The sequence below is a fragment of the Bemisia tabaci genome, chromosome 3 (genome assembly GCF_918797505.1).
Source record: "Bemisia tabaci chromosome 3, PGI_BMITA_v3".
In the NCBI taxonomy this organism is placed as follows: domain Eukaryota; kingdom Metazoa; phylum Arthropoda; class Insecta; order Hemiptera; family Aleyrodidae; genus Bemisia; species Bemisia tabaci.
Genome location: NC_092795.1, coordinates 35,513,484 through 35,535,618, shown reverse-complemented (window position 1 = coordinate 35,535,618; position 22,135 = coordinate 35,513,484). Strand labels below are relative to the sequence as shown.

Below are 22,135 nucleotides of genomic sequence, written 5' to 3'. Positions count from 1 at the left end.
ATAATTGTTGATGGATTTTTGGCCATGAAAGACTGGCATGTGTAATCACGCAATCGATGACGACAAATTAACAAATCAGCCGATGAGCTTAATCCGACAGTTATAATATTGACTACTCGTTAATACTTAGTATTAACAAAGTTTCAGGAACAGCTTTGAATTAAATCTTTGTCTGTATAGGTGAAATTACGTTAAGAGGAGACAGATAATTGTTACACAACTTCAGTTTGTCACTGTCAGTCTCGTCTTGAACTTCTAAGAAGAAATCATTCACATATTTCAGAAATTTGCGAGTGACTTTTTTTTTTGCATCAATATCACCATATGGGCTTTGTAGGGCGAAAGAGAACCAAGTGAAGTGCACTTGAAACGGAGAAAAATAGGTTTTGAAGTCTCCTCTCTTCATAAAGCTCAGTTTAAAAAACAATCTGTGAAGTAAAATTATTGCTTACTGACAATTTTTCGCAGACCCTCTTTATGGCAAGAGAATTTTTCGATTTTTAAAGGACTTAAAAATTAACCTATTTTCATCATAATTTTTTTAATTGGCCTTTATAGTTTCCTTTTACCTCTTTCACGCTGATTGTTACCGACATTATCGCATATCAGCAATTTACGCATCTTTATATATAATTTGGTTAAAATCGAATATCCCCGACCCCGACCTCATTCAATGTTTCCATATTCGACCGAAGTGACTCAAAAATGAATTAGTGCGAACGAAAACACACCAACTCGGTAACTCAAAAATGCTCAATTTTCATAAAGGTCATTAATGTTAACGCATCTGCTCCAACTTGGACCTTTAAAGTGTGCTTAAGTACTTTTCTTTCGGCACAAAAATGTTTTTTCTTGGGCTAACTTCCTCAAATACTGTGCAGTTTTGCGTGTGTCTTGATTATTTTCATTTTTTCGAGTTGGTGTGTTTTCGTTCTCACTGATGCAAATGAGTCTGCAGACACCAACCATCGTCATGAGACACCGATCGACCCTGTTAGACGCGTGAAAAGCTGGATGTCGTATTAACTGGCATCAGAGGCTGAACATGAGGAGTCGGGTCTCAGGGGCTCGTTGGCATTTTGAATGGAGCCGTTTTCATTGTGCTTAGCAGTGGCGTGTGTGTTTTCGGCGTGGGCGACGCGGGCGACGGGCCGGTGTGTGAGTGAGATTGTGAGTGCATGATGGGAGTCATGATCAGAAGTATGTGAATTTTTAAAATCGGTCAATGCCGCGCCACCGCGGCGGTCGCTGCGCCCGCGCCTGCGCATTGTGCGCCAAGCCTGCCGCCCTAAGGAAAAACGCCGCATGAACATTCGAGAGTTGCCATATTGCCTCCGATAAAATGTTCGTTTTTGAGAGAAGTTATCAATATTTTCCCTTGAAATTTTTAGACTATTCAGATCAAATTACGAAGGAAATTCCTTGAAAAATTGAACGAAAAATGTTCATAAATATTCCCGGAAATTCTTGATTTATGAAAGGGATTTTGGCAACACCTGGAGGCTCATACGGCGTTTTTCCTTAGCACGGTAGAAGCACCGGCTACGACGCGATGCCTCCCGATTTGTCCTGTCCGCGTACCATATTCATCTTCCAGAAAAAGTAAAAAACTAGTATTATTTTACGGCTGCTAATAAAATATTATCTATTTTAATGAGATTCCTCTGCGTAGAAGACGCCAAATCTTTGATTGATTTGAGGTGAGCAATAACTTTGGCAAGATCGCTATCACTGGCGGTTGGGTGTCGCAGAGCGCACGGAAACGCCATAAGAGCGACATGTTAGTAGTAGTAGCATGAGATTCCTCTTAAAATGCCATAAATATTTTAGGCGCTCAGCCAATAAGAAGCGCGTATCGCGTTTAACCTACCACTTGAGTTCTAAAATAGTAGATTGTTGCAGCGATTGAACGGCGCAACAGTTAACACAAGATGGTTGATAATTTCTTCAAAATGTTCTTCGGATTAGTTGATAACACAAAGCACAAATCCATCGTAGCTATGTTAATTTTGAATGTAGGGCTTTTCTTCAGCAGACCTTGTCTCAAAGGGACGTTTCATGATAATTTTGTCCCAAGTTTGAATTGCAGGAGCGGAACTTCTGGGCTTTTCCCCGTCACACGAAAATATTTCCTCTGCTTCTCTTCGAGTCATTCTTGGGACTCCACAAAGATTCTGCTTGATATTATGATCAGTATTGACTAACTTAATATTCATTCCAACTTGGCTAGTGATATTTTTCTCTGGGACAAATCTCATGATCGTCCCTTGTAGACAAGGCCTCACCGGCGCGTCGCTGACTTTTCTATCCACGCGTTTAAGTCTCCAAAGTGACTATAATACCCCTGCTCGGTGCAGATCATCCTACTTCCTCCCGCGCGCGGCGATGGAACCATCTGCATCTGGCGTATGTTACTGCCGCGCTCCGTGAAAACGCCGCGCCGTATGGACATCCCAACGTTGTCAAAGCCCCGTTGAAAATTTATATCTAAAGAAAGTTGCGTAAACAGTTTTCCTTAAAATATTTAGATTCTATAATTCCAATACGTAATTGATAATTATTTTTCTAGGTTTTAGGGAGGATATTTTTTTCTCTCTCTCTTTTAAAAGAACCAAGCACCATTTTAGATGTTTATATGATATTTGAAAAACTACTGAATGGTATTAATGCAAATTTGCATTGAAGTTAATTTACACCGAACAACACATTAAAACCTCGCTGATCGCTCAGCGCTTCATATGTATCGGTGCTCCCCGCTTGTCTACCTCTAAATCGAACAAAATTTAGCGTCCACGCAACTGAATGGAGAATTTGCAGGAGATAATTTCATTCTTCACCTTTATAAATAAAATAGATGTATGAGCGTACGAGTTCAAAATATATTTTCAAATGTTGCGGAAAATTCGTGGCAAGTAGCACTGGAAAAAAAAAGAATCTTTAATTTGCCGCCAAGAAGTATTTCTTCTTAAATCAAGAATTTTTCTGGTCAATATAAGCTACTTCCTTGCTTAACCCAAGCATTATTTTTCTTGTATCAAGAAAAAGTCAGCTTAAAGCAAGAAAAAAAAATTCTTGGCGGCAAATTCAAGAATCATCATGCTTGATCCAAGCTACTTTTTTTTTCTGTGAGGGGTAAAAGTGAGGAAAGTATTCGCTTCGTAACTTTATTGAGTGTAATTTTCTATTGATCCCGTAAATTTACTGCAAATCAAATCATTCTATCATACAATCTTAGCAAGTTCTCAGTTCAGAAACTGTTGTTTAGAAGTTGTGCCCACCTTACCGGGTAATTTAATCTCAGAAATCGTTAAATTCTCCATTTTCAACATACAGCTGCCGTATGACGTCCAGATTGTCCACTTAATACGAGTAAGCGATACATCGACGGGAATGAGCATCACTGGAAAAAAACACATTAGATCTAGAGTCCAGACTCTTAAAAACATCGACAAGAAAAAGCACTCTCGATTCAATCAGAACCTAGCTTAAATCAAGAACCAAGCTTCTTAATTTAAGCGGATTTCGTTTTGATTCAAGCAAAACTCCGATTGAATCAAGAGTATTTTTTCTTGTCAATGTTTTCAAGAGTCTGGACTCTAGATCCAATGTGTTTTTTCCCCCAGTGCATATGTTATACTGCATTTCGCAGTAAGGAAACACTATTTCTGGCTAATTCATAAAAGTATTCATCTGCATAAGAAACTGAATGGCATGCGTGTGTGTTATTTCTAAAATTATCCAACTATAGTGGCCAATTATTGTAAAATGTATGGCCCAGTTGTGACAAAACTTCAATCGACTCCTCCGTATGATACTATCGCTCTAACATCAACTTTGAGGAAGGCTTGCCGCCTTTTTAGCATTATGTCACATCGTGAGAGTGAGTTAATGCTGAGTAATCAAAATATTTTGTGTCCAGTGATATACTTTACAGGCAAAGGAACCAGTTTTTATCGCACTTACTGCACTCATAATCGTTTCATCGGCGCACTAGGACTGGGATCAAAATCGCCTGCTCCCACCCAGAACGATACTCTTACATCAATTTCTTGTGTTGCTGTACCTTTGGCATGCACATGCACAATAAGTGTCAAACACTTCGATCTATCCCCACGCCTCCATAAATCACTTCTGCATCCATTAATGGGTTTCCCAACTGCTATACAGTATCGCTCTGCGTTAAATCCCACAGATAAAGTTGCCGAATTGGCTAACGCAAGAGATTTACACAGCTGAAACGGCTGAAACCATTAAAGTGTTATCACTGAACCGGCAGCTCTATTCAGAGATTCGAGTCGCGGTGGTCGTAGTGTGAATCATGGTCATGGGCGCAACCTGCACTGGAAAAAAAAAAACACATTGGATCTAGAGTCCAGACTCTTAAAAACATCGACAAGAAAAAGTACTCTTGATTCAATCGGATTTAAGCATAAATCACGAATCAAGCCTCTTAATCTGAGCAGATTTCCCTTAATCAGATCAGATTTAAGCTTAAATCTGATAGAATCAAGAGTCCTTTTTCTTGTCAATGTTTTCAAGAGTCTGGACTCTAGATCCAATGTGTTTTTTTCCAGTGTGTGTAATATGCCTTTGAAGTCGAACCTGACCGTAACTTGCCAGATGCTTTCAGAGAAATTATGGATGCTGTGGGGTGTATTTTTGACAGGCTGAAGGCTCTTCATCTTGGACCAGATATGCCTTTAATAGGGTCAAAAATGACAGTTCCCTCAAACAGATGTAGATTTGAATAATTGAAAAGTTGATTACAGTTGTATATTCGTTTTTATCACCACAGATTGTACTAAATAATGTGCTATAACGTGTTCAATTCATTTCCTATCCAGTTATGAGTGTTGATGTGCCTTATTGATACTTAATCTCCAGGGTGAACAAAAGCTGGTGGCATTTTTGTGAGGGAGTAATGGGGGAGAGGCTGCTGCTTTTGCCCCCGTAGACGTCTGGGTTGAAAATATGTTTTTGAATCTATCGCGCACAGGATTGGTCTTTATAACTGATCGAATACGATTGGCGTTTTAATTTAAGTAAAGTTGACGGCGGAACTCTCAAATAAAACCTCATTTTCTGTTATTTTAAACAAGCACCATTTAATGACTGCCAAATTTTCATATCGTGAAAGCTCCCTGACGGGGTGTGATGAACCAAGGGTGCGATATCATATCCAATGGCGTAGCCTCTAAATTCCGTATTTACTGTTTTCTACGGCTACCTACACACTGTTACACGCCGGAGTCGGGTCGGCCAGTCGGTGGCCGTTCATAACCGTAGTGGCTGCGAGTGGAGGTTCTCACGTTCGTCACGTGACACTTGAATGCAGCCCGCCGGATAGAGGGGGAGGAGGGGGCAACGTGTCCGCCCGATGCAGTTTGGCTGTCGAGCGTGGTTCATTCATCTCCCAAGCTCGGTCGTGCGCCTTGGTCGCCGAGGTCTGCCCTGCCCTGCCGTGCTCAGAAAAAACACCCTATGAGCATTCCAATGTTGCCAAATTTCCTCTCAAAAGGTACTTATTTTTGAAGAAATTCATGAAATTGTGTCCATGAAATTTTCTCACTCTTCAGATCAATTTACGAACAAAATCCTCTGAAAAATCGGAGAAAAATTGTTAACAAATTGTCTTGAAATTTTGTGATTCGTCGAAGGAAATTTGGCAACGTCTAATGGCTCACAGGGTGTTCCTCCGCAGCGCGTCAGTGCTGCATTCTCGCATGCCACTGAAAAAGAAACCACGGTACAAATTACTGGATCCCAAGTTGAATATATTCTGCTGCTCGGTACAACAATACCTGTGCTTTTTCCTGCAATTTATGGGATTTTAGGATGATTTTACTGCGATCAATTTTGCAAGAAGCTTTGTTGTGGCCAAATTAGGGAGGGTGGGAAGGGAAGGTGGTCAAATTTGTTTAAGGAGGAAAACTTTGCCTCGGTGAGAGCTACAAATAACCTTCTAAAATTAAACAAAGTAATAATCTAGAAAACGGAGTGCAAACGCTGTAAAAGAACTTCGATCAAATAGGGTTGAAACATCTAAAGAATACGCAAACTGTTGGGTTCACTTTCTAGCGACGGAGAAGCAGTAGGTAAACATGTAAAAGGCGAAATTCAATCGCACATTGAAATGAAATCAATGTGGCCCTCTCTGTGTGGCGCACACTTTATAAATGGCCTTCACTTCTTACGCGACACTCAAATGCTAAATATTAATGAGTTTATTAAGTGTTCTCACTTTTTTCACGACGGGGGTCGCTGCCTACCCTTTCTCCTGCCTGAGGAGTCGTTCTCAGTAGTTTTCTCCAGTCGTGAGTTCACGTGCAGTATGCTGCCGCGCTAAGGAAGAACGCCGCACGAACATTCGAGAGTTGCCAAATTTTCTTCAATAAAATGTTTATTTGGGGGAAAAGTTATGAATATTTATCCTTGAAATTTTCAGGAACATTAGGTGAAATTGCGAATAATATTATCTGAAAAATTGGAAGAAAAATAGCCATACGTTTACCCGAAAATTCGTGTTTTATAAATGGAAATTAGGCAACGCCTGAAGGTTCATACGGCGTTTTTCCGTAGCATGGCAGTATACTCCACTCCATGCGCATGTGCAACGATCCTTGGCTGTTTCCGGCGTGATCGCGTCGCGGCCCATTCGACTCACTATTTCGCGTCCACAATCCAGCGATGCCCCTCTTGAATAAGTTTTCCAGTCAGAAAAATTGGAAGAAAACAACTTTTTCTACTAATAATGTTAGTATGGATATCATAGGTGAGAGTGGGAAATACAACGGGATGTTTAATTGCGGTCTGTAAATAGTTATTGGAAAAAAACACCGACGAGCTCTTTTATTACATTATAAAATGTTTCACCCTTTGATGAATGACACTTACCAACACATTTTAAAAAAACTTCATTAGAAAAATTTCATTTTCTTGAACAGTTTAAAATTTGAAGTTTCCATCAATCATAAGAAGGAAGAAAATATATTTTTTGTGCTAATAATAGACTCTGGCGAAACAGTATATACAATTGATATACTCATGACTTTTACTTCCCACCGTAATGAGCTTGTTTAGTAATCTGTGAGCTATGCATGCGCTCTCTCTAGTTTTCAGAGATGCAGGAATTGATCATTACTAAACAAGCTCATTCCACGATAGATTTAGTTTCTTCAAAGCTATTCTCTCGGGAAACCCCAAAAATGTGTTTGTTTGCAAATTTTTACAATGTATCAAAGTGCGTTCCATGTTTGCAAAAGCACGCGTGTTACATGACGCAAAGGGGTTAAAAATTCCTCGTTTTAGGAAAATTCAAGAGCTCACCCCCCTTCTTATTCTAATGTCCAATACGGAGATCCATGCTCATTAATTTCGAAAGAGAGAAAAAAAAGAAAAGAGAAGAAGAAAAAGAAGAAGAAGAAATTCAACCAACAATAATGATTTCTTATGATTATCTGCCAAATGAAAACGCGAAATTGACTTAAAGGTGCTCCAAATACACCCTAACAAGCCTACGAAAATAATCCAATTCCCTTGCCAAAATGGCAACATTGCGCGGCGATGTGACCGAGTCCCCAAGCGGGAACTCGTGAGAACCCGCCGTATCTGAAGACGAACACACGCTGATCGGACGCGACCCGCGCGACTCTGCCGGGAGAAAGTCCCCCGGACGTTGTCAAATTTAACAAGTTTCCCGTATTCTCTGCTTTAAAAGCTGCATTTAAGCGAGCATGAGGATGAAATTTGGCATTTTCCACGGATCCTATGCACCGAGCATCGTGGCGGTTCAACGTGTGCACAAAATCGACAGGCACCGCACCGGCACCGACCGGGCCGTTGAGCAGGGCTCGGATTATATCAGTCACATCTCTTCCTGCTCCTATTATGTCATGAAGAGTCACCAGCGGCTCAGCTCGGAGGTAACTCTCTTGTCGTTTTTAGAATGGGCGAGAGGCGACTCGCCTGCCAATCAGAGTGGATCGTCAAAAATGAACCGGGATGCACGAAAATGCGTTGTTGTTGAGCTGTGTCGTGCCTCGGGATTTCATACTGCCGTGCTAAGGAAGAACGCCGCACTGGAAAAAAAACACCTGAAAAAAAACTCTTGAAAACATTGACAAGAAAAAGGACTCTTGATTCTATCAGATTTAAGCTTAAATCAAAAGGAAATCCGCTCAAATTAAAAGGCTTGGTTCTTGATTTAGGCTTAAATCTGATTGAATCAAGAGTACTTTTTCTTGTCGATGTTTTTAAGAGTTTAGACTCTAGATCCAATGTGGTTATTTTTCCAGTGCGTATGAACATTCGAGAGTTGCTAAATTTTCCTTGATAAAACATGTGGTTTTGACGACATCCGTGTGTATTTTTCCTTGAAATGTTCCGATATTTTAGATTAAATTGCGTACAAAATTGTCTGAAAATTTTGGAAAAATGCATTTACAATTTTTTCTGTTAATTCGGTTTTTATTGAAGGAAATTTGACAATGTTCGAAGGCTCATACGGTGTTCTGCCTTTGCACGGCAGTATAGGGAACTTCTCTTTTTCCGGGAACGGAAAATTTTCCGGGAATTTCCGGCTACTTTGAACCATCTCGGGAAATTCTGGCAGAGGGTCTTATCAACATTGTGCCGCACCCTGCCGTGCTTAGGGATTTAAGTGGGAGCTTTTCTTTTCCTGGAAACGAAAAATTTTCCCGGGATTTTCGGCTGTTGTAGGCTTTTTCTGGAAACTTTGAGAGGAAAATACACACTTATGCACGCTTACGCAGTATTTACTCATATTGTATGAACTTTCCCTGTAACTTTTCAGATAATTTCTGGGAAAATTCTCATTTCAATTCGTTCCCGGCACGCGACTTTCCCGGGAAACTTTGAACCTCAGTCGTGTCATGGTCTCGATATTTCAGCTTACCAGAACCGCGCTAAATCTAACTTTATCATGAGTAAATTATTTTCGCATAATAAAGAATTCCGGTGGCTTCTTCTTTGTCTGGCAATACAATATCACCAAGAAATCTAGTAGCTTGTACCAGATGCCTGATGAATATACCAAACGTATAGTTAAAAATATCGAGAGGCAATTGACTGTCACTTTGGCTTCTAAATGGTATCATGTACATATCCCAACAGTCTAGTCGACACTCGTATTAATTCATTTATTTCTTCTTCTTTTTTTTTGTGTGAAGGGAAGACCTTTTTTACGACTGATCTCATACATTAAATAACGGTTTTGACTATAGTTTGGTTGGTTTTTTTCCAGATCATAATAAGAAAATTGAACTCGGAAAGTAATCTCTCTCCGTAAAAAATATTCGTCTCGTGACATTGAAATCCGAAAATCCTACACTGGAAAAAAAAACACATTGGATCTAGAGTCCAGACTCTTAAAAACATGGACAAGAAAAAATACTCTTGATTCAATCGGATTTTTGCTTAAATCACGAACCAAACCTATTAATTTGAGCGGATTTCCTTTCGATTTAAGCAAAAATCTGATTGAATCTAGAGTATTTTTTCTTGTCAATGTTTTCAAGAGTCTCGACTCTAGATCCAATGTGTTTTTTTTTTCCAGTGTATCGCACGATATCGGTACTTTTACTCCAAGGAGCCTCTTCAAAAAAGTTCTCTATACTCACATCGATCCGTTCACGCGCACCATCGCTCCCAGAGCTTTTAATAGTGACTTTATCGCACTCCCAATCTGACATCCGTCCGGGGCAGGAAGTGGGTGAACCCTATCTAGAGATCTATCGAATGCGCCGATTACGCGGCGTAGTATTTCGTTGGGTAACGAGACGTGACTAAATTCAGCTGTATCACGCCGGCTTCAGCGCACCGCTCGCAGATCGCATGAAAAAATCCCTCTTCCTCACGATGTTCACCTGGAATGAACGGGGGTTTTCTCGTCAATACACGACAACGGTGACAGCTTTCGAGCTTTGGTCTACCAACGGTTTGCACCTACAGTGGCTTTTGTCTGCGCAGCTTATGTTTCGTTGGATGGGATTCGGGCTCTGATCGGCGCCAATGATTGTCGTGAATTGTTGGGTGCGATGCGGAAGAGACGTAAGATTTTCGCTTCATCGGAGGATTTTATCTGAAAATGATGGACGGTGGATCTATGGCTCAATCACATTCACCCGCCTACCCAGCCATATTTTGCGATTCTACTATGCAGATTCGCTTGAAACCCGGAAATGAGTCACTAAACTTTGTGGGTTTTTTTTCAATATCCTGAAAATACCAAATCGTCGATTTCGTGGTGATTTGTTGCCTTCTTTTGGGGCCAAAATCCTGGACATGCCCGTTTATAAAAAGTCCAAAGACTCGAAGGAATTTTAAACGCGACGGAATGGCGGGAAAATTATGGCAGTGAAGTACTGCGGCACTCAAATTGCCATTTTCTCTCACTATCCACTGACGTTTGTTAAATTAAAACAAACTGTAATGTGGAGTTGTTGCTTACTAAGTACATGATAACGTGAATGAAATTCGATTCTGATTTCGAGGATATTGTTTCGACTTTTCCATCGTTTTTATATTGACGAGAAGAAAGACATTTGACAGAAACCGTGGATCCCTGGTATTTTATGCTTTTTTAATCGACCAAAATCTCATTCGGTTTGAAACTTTTTTTTTCATCTAAGTCATCGTATGTCTGAGTGTAGCAGGAAACGCACCGACACGACGAGATGCGAAGAAACTGGCTATCTTGAGTGTTTATTTAAAAAAAAAAATGCATTATAGTTAAGATTATCCATAATCCGTAGAGGTACTTATCTTTTTCCGATATCCTAAAGTTTTTTAATGAAAGCGGAACGCAAAAGATCTTTTGAGATGAACCTTCTACAAAGCCCAAAGTCGAATCGAAAGCCAAGTCACAACTCCTCTCCAAGGTGTGAAAGTGTACGTGTACTCGCTCTCTATGTAACATCAACTGATCGGATCTGTTTTGTCGTTTCCAATGCTTTGATGAGGCGCCTTTTCTGATGTTCCTGACCTGGGAAACAATACGATCAGTGGCTGAATGCCTTACCCGAGGCACTGTTTCCGAGAACTCAAACACAATAAAAGCTCTCGTTGAAGTCTTTCGCTCAATTGAGAGTTGATGATTGGTGTGTGATGGATTGCTCACCGCTGACTGATCGTGTAATTAGCGTCTAAGATGCGCCTTCAAGTTGCATTTTTATTTCAGTTTGCTGACTTGCGATTTCTTCGAATGAGATGTGCCGCGTTACATTGAAATAAATCGTGCTCAATGAATTAAAAGTAAATTAGTTTAATGAAAGAAAAGGTAAAGGAAGCTCCGAGGCCACCCTGGCCGTTTCGAAAAAACATGATGCTACCTTTAATTACTAATAATTGCAAGACAGCTTCATTTTTCAATCGTTTTTATGGTTCATTCGAGAGTTTCTCATATACTGCTTCACCACCGATCGGTTACGTATATTTTTTCCTTGAGAAAAAGTTACTTGGTTGCTACAAGTATCCTCATTTTAACACCAAAAGAAGGATCATTATTTAACAAGTTTAAGAAGATGAAACCTTCAGCTTTCTTCTATACACGCTTAACTCATGTTTTGATTAATTGAAAAATGTTTTACCTTTAGTTGTATTATTCACTGTAGCCATCAAATCTCAAAACCAATATCGACGCGTATGATTAATTTTTGGATGTATCTAACCGATACAAAGATAGGTGGCAAAAGATACAATGAGCTATCACATCAAGATAGAGCCAGGAACAGAGGTTTAAAGTTTGTTTTTACATTCATTCAAAATATTTTTCCTGCGGGATGAATGTTGAAATTGATAAACAAAGCTTTATCCAGAGAAGGTACTGGGAGTATGGAGTGATCCTATTGGTTGAAACTGGTGGTTTCTATACATCAAAGGGGGAAATGATGGACTACCTATAGGATTTCTTGTCGGTTGCAATCAGTTAGTTCATTACTTACCTCCTTTATCCATTGAAACCACCCGCTTCAACCAGTAGGATCACCTTATTATCTCTCTGTCTTTTATGTCTATCGCTTTGGCTATCAATTTCAATAATCAGCCCGCAAAACTTAAAACCTTTTAGTACACGGAGAAAAAAAACTTCGTGCATGGGACCCGAAGTTGAGTTCATGGATCTCTGAAGTTTTCGGATCTCGCATCCGAAAGCTTGAAGTCGAACTGCCGAAGTTCGGGTCAGACATCGAGGCACTTCGGTATGTACCGGAATACTTCAGTTGTGTGACCGAAACCCTTCGGTATTAATCGAAGTACTTCCGATATCTGACCCGAACTTCGGCAGCTGGACCTCAAGTTTTTAGATACGTGATCCGAAAACTTCAGAGATCCATATGACCTCAACTTCGGGTCCCACGCACGAAGTTTTTTTCTCCGTGTATAAGGCTAGTAAAGCTCCAAACTACGAATAACTCATTTTTTCAGGACGTTTATGGGTTCTTTTCTATTTAATTCAGTTCATCTGTTGTCTTTCGCAGACATTACGATGCCCGAATTGAGTGGCAGTGAGATTTCTTATCAAGTCCATGAATTTCCGCTGGGTAGGATCCCCGACCACCAAGGTCCCAGATTTCGCTTTCGACGCGATGGCCCTCGCCGAATCGGGCCAAATTGAAGGAGCAATTACTGCGGAGGCGATTTTACTATCGGCCACTTTCGACTGTTTTTCAATCGGGTGAGTAGCGAGTAGTGAAACCGGCCGCCCAATTTTCACCGCGCCTTGACTCAATCGCGGCGATTTGTTTGTTTTCTCGCGGGCAGCCCGTTTTTCTCACGCTTTCTGCCGAGTGGAATCGGATCGCTATTATAATCGCATGGGCGCACAGTGGCCGTCTCACCCAAGTTGTATTGTTTCACTGCGTTAACAGAAAGCTCATGTGTATTTATAATGAAATTCAATGCGTATTGTTAAATGCTTATCTATTTTGTACCGTTACCATAATGCCGCTGAAGATTCAGTTGAACCATTAAGTAGGTACCAAAAGGCGTATCAATGGTGAAACTCCCAAAACCACATATCTCCGGTTTGTGACGTTGGAGACTTCCTGTCATACTTTATATTTTATAGGAGAACTAATCAACGTCAATTCCTTAAAACCCCCATCTTTCTTCTCTGTGCGAAGAAAATTCTTCACTGACATTTTTTTCTTGAGATATACTTTTGACTAGAAACGTCGTTCTTGTTGACAATTTTTTTTTTTTTTTAATTCATAAAAACGTTGTTTTGCTATCGTTAAGTTTAAGTTAGAAAAACGATACCAGAACATCGTTTCTTTAACTCGAAGAGATCAAATTTTGTCGACAAGAAACGATGCTTTCAGTCAAAATATTGTCTCATGAATTTTTTTTTTTCAGTGTGTGAAAGCTTCAAGGAATAATTTTGGTTTGTTCTAAATAAACAGGAAGCGGAGTTTTTGAAACGCGGCAAACGAGATGCACAGTTTAGGAGTTTCACCGTCAATGCAAAAAGTTTTGAGTCACCTTGGTCTTATTGGAAATAAATGTTGTACTTTCGCTCAACTTAGGTAGGAGGAGTGTTGTTGTTGCCCCTATTTCAATCTGTAAATGATCTAAGGAAGGTGGCTCAAATTTAAACGAACGAAATGTAAAAGGAAAAAAAAAAAACAACAAACGAGCAAAAACAATCGAGTCTTTCCGATATTGATTCGATATTGTTCCGTGAAGCATCTACTTTCTCGTCTGGCACGATAGTCCCGTTGTGCGATGGTCGAACCAGCTAACGCATCGCTAATTCGTCACCGCGCAATGCAAGAAGCCCGCACGTCTCTAGCGAAGAACGCACCAGCCAGATCTCTCTCTCTCTTTCCATTCTCTACATTAGAAAAAGAAGTCTTTTTAACTGAAGTTTGACAACTTTGAGATTTGTGCGATGAATTCAATTAAGCGGAAACTGCACGCGCTCCGGCTGGATTTCAATCGATGCCTCACCGATGACTTCGGTGAGCATCGAAAGTGGTTGCGGTTCCAACGGTGCCAGAAGCAGCATAATTTTAAAAGGAAATCCTCATAATTGCAGCAATGGGATATACTACCGTGCCGAGGAAAAACGCCGTATGAACCTTCAGGCGTTGCCAAATTTCCTTTGATAAAACACGAATTTCCTGGTAAACCTGTGAATATTCTTCTTCCAATTTTTCAGATACTCGTAATTTAACTCGCAATGTCACCGAAAAGTCCTAAAAATCTCAAGGGAAAATATCCATAGCTCTCCTAAAGAATGACCATTTTATTGATGGAAATTTGGCAACTCTCGAATGTTCATACGGCGTTTTTCCTTAGCATGGCAGTACACAGGGTTTGCGGATTCGAGGAATCGTTTGGCGTTTGCGGATTCTTAATCTTTGAATGTGGCGATCTCCACAGCGATTGTGGCAAACGCTTTCGTAACAATCGTAAAAAAACGGGAGAAGAATAATTTGCTACAATTTTAGCTCTTGAAACACTTGAATACGGACAAGAAGGAGCGGATTTTTTCAGTCCACCCGTCTGATTTCAGCGGTGTCATCTTCAGAATTTCTCGGAATAGTCCAGCCCCTCGCTGCTTTAATCGTTTTGATGAAGAGTTGCTCAAGAGGGGCTTGTGCAACAACGTCACAATTACTTAATTGCCGCCCTGAAAATTATAGGGAGAGGACTCGATGATGACCGCAGGATGTCACTATCGCACAACAAGACCTCATTAGCGCATCTTGGATACGAGCGCGTGTTGAAGGCTGACGTACTGTTGGCTCAGTGCGGTTTTGGCGGTGTCACATACAAATATGGGTTTGCGGTGTAACGGTCCCAAAATGTGATCGGTGGAGAAGAAAAGTGAAATTTATTAGCGAAATTGTAAGCTTTCATTTGCTTTTCAACTGTTTGATTCTATCCGCGCGCATGTGATCAGATCGGTAATCAACACTCATACGCACTCATACATGGGAAAAAAAGTGTTGGGGTTATCTCCTAAAATTGTGGCACTTCCCCAATTTTTTTGATGATATGGCAATTTCTAATTGATTGTGGTAGTGCCGCAACTCAAGTCGCAGTAGTTACGCAACATTTGGGTTAGTAACCTAATTTATTGGGGTATTGTACCACTATTAATTGAGATGCTACCACAATTAATCGGAAATTCCCATAGCATCCAACAACCCCTATATGTATAATTTTTTCTTCTCTTAGTGTTACAGAGAATCTGATATTTGTATGCCATGTAATGTTTTTTTCTGGGAAATGAATGAAATTCAGGCAATTATGAAACAAACAAATATTTACCGAGCACACATTTTCCTATAACAGAATAGAGGTAGAAAGTCGTGCAAAGAGCAGCTCTGCTTGTCAAGATGGTCGTATTTACTCAACAATCCATCGTAAGCTAAGTGAATGCTCGATTAGATCAATTAAACGCTCGATCTGACTGTTAGCCTGCGATGTATTCATTGAAAAAATGGCAAATTGATCGGAGATTTCCGGAGCTCCGAGATCCAAGTTTCACTAACCAACGATTTACATCAATACATAACATCAATTGCAGGGCAGAACTGTCAACGAAGCGGGTGATTATGTTGTTACGTTTTGCATTTACTTTTCCTGCACTGGCCGGTGACTTTTTTTGTAACTCGGAACGAGGCAAGCATCACTTTTTTCTCGGCTCATTCAGTTTCGTTAGGCTCGGGGCCTAATGTCCTCGCCGAGGACCGGGGCCGGGCCGGCGCGCAAAACGGTGAAACCGGGAAAGACGCCGCGAAGAGGCAATTAGGAAACGCTGAGACAATAGTCAAATCGAGTGTGAGGAAATTGTATCAAGAGCGAAAGGAGCTGTTACGAGCCGCGCTGTTTTGTCCCCGCGCCGAATGACCGAGTTGCTTTTTCCGGTCTTTCCCGCGCTAAAACACTGAATGAGTGCTTCAATATTACGAAATCTTCGCTGATTGGGGGGGGGGGGGCAGATCGTAGGAGGGGATGTTGGTATGGACCCAAGGTAGGTCCTCTTTGCGAAGAAGGAAAAATGGTAACGGAGAATTTGCACGCAATTCTTAAATAGCATCACCGAAACATGCTTATAAAGCTTCTTTTGTAGGATTTTTTCATAATTTTCTTTCTGATTTGGGAAATAGTATGAAAATAGATCAACTAGTACGAAAATGCTCCGCCTAGTGACGTTCTCTGGCAACATTTCTCATTGATAGGCACATGTATTTTAGTAGATTAGATAATTTTTCACATTGCCTTCAATAATAATTGTTCAATTTATAAAGTAATGGTATTCTCGTGTTCAGCCCATTCAGTAGTTTCTACTCAAACCCGATTTTCTTCAAATTTCAGACACGTGCAAATGCATTCTAACCTTAAACAGGAATGCAAACTTGAACAAGTTTGCGCACAAGAATGAACACTTTTAATTTATTTAGAAATTACCGAATTTTTTTAGTTGAAATGCCCCGTGACAATATACTTCAGAGACCTCGCTCTAGCACCCCGATGTATAGTCGGAAGAAGCAGAATTTAATATTGGAGACCGCAACGCTTCTTTTTGCTGACATGGAAATTGACGCGCAACTTGTTTAACATGTCATTCGCCTCTTTCCTGATGATGATCGATGAATGAAATTTTTAAAAAGCTACCCGTTTTTCAATCATTAAGCCTGTCTCTGCGAAACCTCTGCCAAAATGATGAATGTTACAATGCCGAAACTCACCTAATTTGAAAGAAAACAACAACATATCGGTATCAGTCTTTAGTCGGGTAGTTGGGTGCCATCACCGATACTTTTAGCGAATCGTGAAAATTAATTATCCTGTCCAACGCTTTGGAATACTTTACAAATCATAAAGGTTGTCAGACAAGTAAGAATTGTCATCAAAGTCAATACCGCATTTGAAGACTTTAAGAGACCATGTAGATGTGGGTATGATCCAGGCTTGATCCATGAACGAACCCCCACCAGAGACCGTAGAGAGGGAAAAGTGAGGAGAAAGAAGTGACGATGAACGGCGGATGAAAAAAGCTGGTTGTCACGGAACCATTGTTACGCGACTGATTGATGGTGATTTCCCTGGGCCTGGGCCCGCCTTTAAATTTAATCAGACTCCCGTTCGAGCCGGTGAGCGGTGGATTCGGGAAAGCCTTTCAACGAATCAGCGGGGTTATTAATTCCTGCCGGGCCGAGACGGGGTAATTAGCCCTCCGCCGCCGGGCATTCTCGCCGGGATGCCCTCGAAAGTTGCCAAGCGCCTAGGAAATCCGCAGTCAAACTAAATTACTCATGCATTTTTCCAGGTATTTTAAATTTAAGCAATTTCATAATAGATAATTTGATATGGTTGGAATTGTAGAACCGTAATATTTATTTTCTCATCCACTGGAAAAAAAGACATTGGATCCAGAGTCCAGACTCTTAAAAACATCGACAAGAAAAAATACTCTTGAGTCAATCGGATTTTTGCTTAAATCAAGAACCAAGCCTCTTAATTTAAGCGGATTTCCTTTTGATTTAAGCTTAAATCTGATTGAATCAAGATTATTTTTTCTTGTCCATGTTTTGAAGAGTCTGGACTCTAGATCCAATGCGTTGTTTTTTTTTCAGTGTCAAAATTGCACGCACAACACAATAAGGAACTATGAAAAGTTCAAAGTTGACCTATAAGAGAGTTAAAGGTTATAATTTATATTAGATTTATTAAGTTCAAATTTTTTGCTCCCGAAAACACAAAATTAACCACATAATTCGGTTCCCTGGTAAAAAGTGACGATAAAACCAGAAATACTTATCAAATAAGTGGTTGGATTTAAAAACCAAATCTTTCAGCGGGACCCCCAGCTGAGTATTCCAATTAATGCACCTGTCCTGAGCTTAAAATTTTCTCCTCTCATTCTTGCACAATATTTCGTTGGAGTGTACTTTGTTGAACTTATTTTTTTGTTTTCTCTGGTTTTGATTTCTTCGTTGATTAGTGAAATTCGTGAATCTATAGCACTATTCTATAATACCATTCAATTTCTTTCAGTATATTGAAGAAGAAGGAGAAAAAAAAAAAAAAAAAACCACCTACGCTGACATGACGGGACAAACGGGGGTTTCTCTGTGCGTTTTTTCGATGTTCCATCTTTGTCTTTTCCCCGATTTAGTCGAGTGCATTGTCCTTCGAGAATGAATGCTTCAAAACAAAAATTCGGCACCGCTGTAGGGGGGTCGCGCGACCTGTCAGCATCCTTTCGCTCCAGCTTCTCTCCCGCAGCAATGTGTAATTAGTTTGTTTTCGGGATAACAAGTGCATCTTCAAGGTTGCCAAGTTATTCAGGATCTGTAGGTTTATTCGAATTCATTTATGAAATGATAGTTCGAATGATCAGCCTGACGGAGGAGATGTGGCCTTGCTGCCCGAGAACCCCTCATTACTTCGATTATTTCCATACTAATCTCGTTACCAGGCATTCAGATGAACATCTTCGGCTTCCTTCCTTCAGGGCCAAGAAGAGTTCGAACAATCGACCGTTGCTTGATGATGATTTCGTGCATAGTTACTGAGGAGGAGAGCACACTGAACTCTTCGATCCTCCGTTCGGAGCCCTTTTTTTATCCTGGAGGTTAGATAGTTTATGAAAGTTCATGTCCGAAAACGTTGGTCACGTTTTTATGAAAAAAGTTCAGTCGTAGGTTCCCGATCATATGCCGTAATAATTAGGACCTAAGATAGAGGTCGCTCTAGCATTGTTCATTTAGAAATAGATCCATTCTTCTCTACTCTAGATCCTCTCGTCACAGGTCATCATGGATCATAGGGCTTAATTTCGGCCTATTTGGTTTAACTTCTTAAGGTGCTCATGGGGAGTTTTTATTTACCTCCGTTTCCTTTCCGTTCCTGAAATATTTTGAGGGAAAACTAATTTTTGCACCAGTTTCAAAGAAGTGACCCAAAAAAGGCAGGGAAAAGGTACACTGGAAAAGAAAAACACATTGGATCTAGAGTCTAGACTCTCGAAAACATCGAAAAGAAAAATACTCTTAATTCAATCGGATTTTTGCTCGAATCAAAACGAAATCCATTAAATTAAGCGGCTTGGTTCTTGATGTAAGGTAGATTCTGATTGAATCAAGAGTACTTTTTCCTGCCGATGTTTTTAAGAGTCTGAACTCTAGATCCAATGTGTTTTTTTTTTTCCAGTGTAGAGATTGCATTTGGTCTCAAAACACGATGCACAAGCTCTGTCGCGAATAATCAAAATCTTCACACTGGAAAAAAATTTTTGGGCTGTAAAGACACACCGCCCTCGTCGGGCGCAGAAGCCGACGGTTCCGGGTGTTAGAGCCGTAGATTCGGCTACTCAGGGTTGTACACTCGGTGCTTTTGGCCACTGAGCCTGGAATATGGACAGTATGTCCACATAGTCCGTAATGATGACTTCCACAGTCGGATTTTTTTTTCAGTGCACGGACTCCGGTATCAGGAAACACACAGTATAGGTGAATCCATTCAGTCGGGAAAGTGTTATTCCGAATTTTATGCAGCCATATCTTATTATCCGGCCTATTCCGATCGATCGACTTTTATGTTAGCTACTTCGAGGTAAAGTTCTCCTCGGTCTGTACAGCTCATAACGACATTAATTTAACGAGTTCTCTTTCCAGTACTCGGTTTTCGTCGTAAAACAATCGGATATCGATCTGCTAATTCAGCCAACCATAATCGTCACGACTTCAAAACGGAACTGGAAGGTCAAAGTGTGAGAGTTATAATATGCGAATACGAAACGGCTGTCGGTGCCGGCAATAATAATTGAGACATTATTCGCAAGAAAACCACGACTATTCTAATAATCATGATGGATTGCCGCACAAATAACAAGTCCGATCGGCTAATGCGAACTGAAATGGAGACATTATTAGCCGGAGAACCACGATTTATCCAAACAGTTACAATAATGAAGCACGACTTAGCTTGATCCGTCATAAAGAGTATGAGTGAACTCTATAGCAGTCACTACTCTTAAGTTTTAAGACAATGGATTAAAAGAATCTTAGAACTTTGGTGCTCCAAACTAAACTGCCGTGCTCAGGAAAAACGCCACATGAGCCTTTAGACGTTGCCAAATTTTCAGTGTTAAAATACGACTTTTCAGAGAAATCTGTGAATATTTTCCCTGAAGTTTTGTAAAGAATTTTATACGCATCGGATCTAAACTATCAGAAAATTTTAATAAAAAATACCCATGACTCTCCAAACACTGGCCATGACTCTCTGGAAAAAAAAAAACACATTGGATCTGGAAGAGTCCAGACTCTTAAAAACATCGACAAGAAAAAGTACTCTTGATTCAATCAGAATCTAGCTTAAACTAAGAACCAAGCCTCTTAATTTAAGCGGATTTCGTTTTGATTCAAGCAAAAATCCGATTTAATCGAGAGTATTTTTTCTTGTCAATGTTTTCAAGAGTCTGGACTCTAGATCCAATGTGTTTTTTTCCCACTGATCCTTAAAAATGAGTTTTTTATCGGGGGAATTTTGACAACTCTAGTGCTCATACGGCGCTCCTCCTTAGCGCACGGGAGTATAACTAATTAACTTTTGCCTCGTCAGTATTTAATCCAAATAATTAACTATTGATACGTTGTTGAAACCCAGCAATGATGCGATTTTAAAATGACAATTGTTGACTAATGCTTTGTTTTGGATTTTATTATGTGTTTTGAGGAATCTAATTTTCTCCGTGTATAATCACATTTTTTTTATACTTAGCTATGAAAAATTCATTCATGTGCGGCATCATTATTCGCAAAATTTTAAGGAAATTGAGTCGCTAGATCACGAAGTTCTCGAATTTCCCTTGCAGTCGTCCTTTCAGGCTTCGTATTTTACGCACCCTGGTGCTCAGGAGCGAGCTCCAGCGGGGGGCACATAAAACTCAACTCGTTCTCATACTTGCAGCCGCGTTACACCTTTAACTGTGTCAGTTAGCACGTTACAAGCCTACGACAGGTACTCGACTCCGATAAAAATGTAAGCGATCCAGCGAGAGAGGGGTGCAAGGGGTTAAGATTTACGATCCGTGCTGTGGACAACGAATGCCTCCGGCTTAGAGGTGTGTTCGGGCGTCCAGCCGATCTGGTTAATCGACACGCTATTGAAGCAGCAATTATGAGGGGACGATACGAACACACTCCCAGACAACATAGATGCTAAATGTGCCTAATGTAATTTTCAGCCGTGTGTTGCTTGTTGTTCGGAATTATTGTTAGCGCCGTGTTTGGACAGAACGGATAAGAGCTGAATGCAATTTGAGCTGTAATGTGTCTCTTAACAAGGTACGCACTGACGTATTACACGACTTGAAAATCGGAAAAAAAGTCAAATTGGCTCGTTGAAAGTCGGAGCCGAACCTTTTCCGTCGACTGTACACTGAAAAAAAAAACCAAAAAAAAAAAAACACATCGGATCTAGAGTCCAGACTCTTGAAAACATTGACAAGAAGAAATATTCTTGATTCAATCGGATTTTTGCTTGAATCAAAACGAAACCCGCTTAAATTAAGAGGCTTGGTTCTTGATTTAAACTAGATTCTGATTGAATCAAGAGTACTTTTTCTTGTCGATGTTTTGAAGAGTCTGGACTCTAGATCCACAATGTGTTTTTTTTTTTCCAATGTAAAGCAGCCGCAGAACTTATTGAAAAAGCCGCAGTCATGTTTCATGAATAAATCGGTCTAAAATTCAGCAGCTGAAATAATACTTTTTAATCGTAATTTTAATTATTTTTTTGTTTGTTTTTGTTTCAGGTAAGCTGACCTGAGTTTTTGTCCCAAGAAGAAACTCTCTTTAAGAACGGAACATGCAGTTACTTTAAGCATCAATTAAGGGTTGTGAACTTTGAAGAACTGTGAACGCTCAAACTCAACCCTGAAAGGTTCTATATTTTTTAATAATTTTTCTGATAATCAGGCTCAATACTTGAATTAATTTTAGTCAGCTGCTCAGTACCTTGGATCCAACAATTTTCAGAGTAGCGCAAGTATTTAAAATATAGATACAACTTAAATAATACGGAGGAAGTGGCAACAGTTCTGTTAGAGTTGAGAGCTCGGAACTTGCCTCGCGGTCGGTAGCCAGTGAGCCAGTTC

At 40.2% G+C, this 22,135-nt stretch overlaps 2 protein-coding genes across 3 annotated transcripts in view; both read left to right on the top strand.

Annotated features, from left to right (window-relative positions):
* Positions 1 to 22,135, top strand: part of LOC109043431 (uncharacterized) — a 272,968-nt gene that overhangs the window by 129,735 nt on the left and 121,098 nt on the right. The gene's annotated exons all lie outside the window — the stretch shown is intronic.
* The window catches only part of LOC140224244 (uncharacterized), a 148,978-nt gene that overhangs the window by 75,421 nt on the left and 51,422 nt on the right, over positions 1 to 22,135 (top strand). The window contains exon 4 of one of the 2 annotated variants that reach the window (XM_072298267.1): positions 21,794 to 21,921. The exons of the other annotated variant lie outside the window; for it this stretch is intronic. Within the exon in view, the coding sequence (XP_072154368.1) occupies positions 21,794 to 21,807 (14 nt within the window). The 3' untranslated portion in view covers positions 21,808 to 21,921. The remainder of the gene's footprint in view (positions 1 to 21,793; positions 21,922 to 22,135) is intronic. 2 annotated transcript variants of the gene reach the window in all.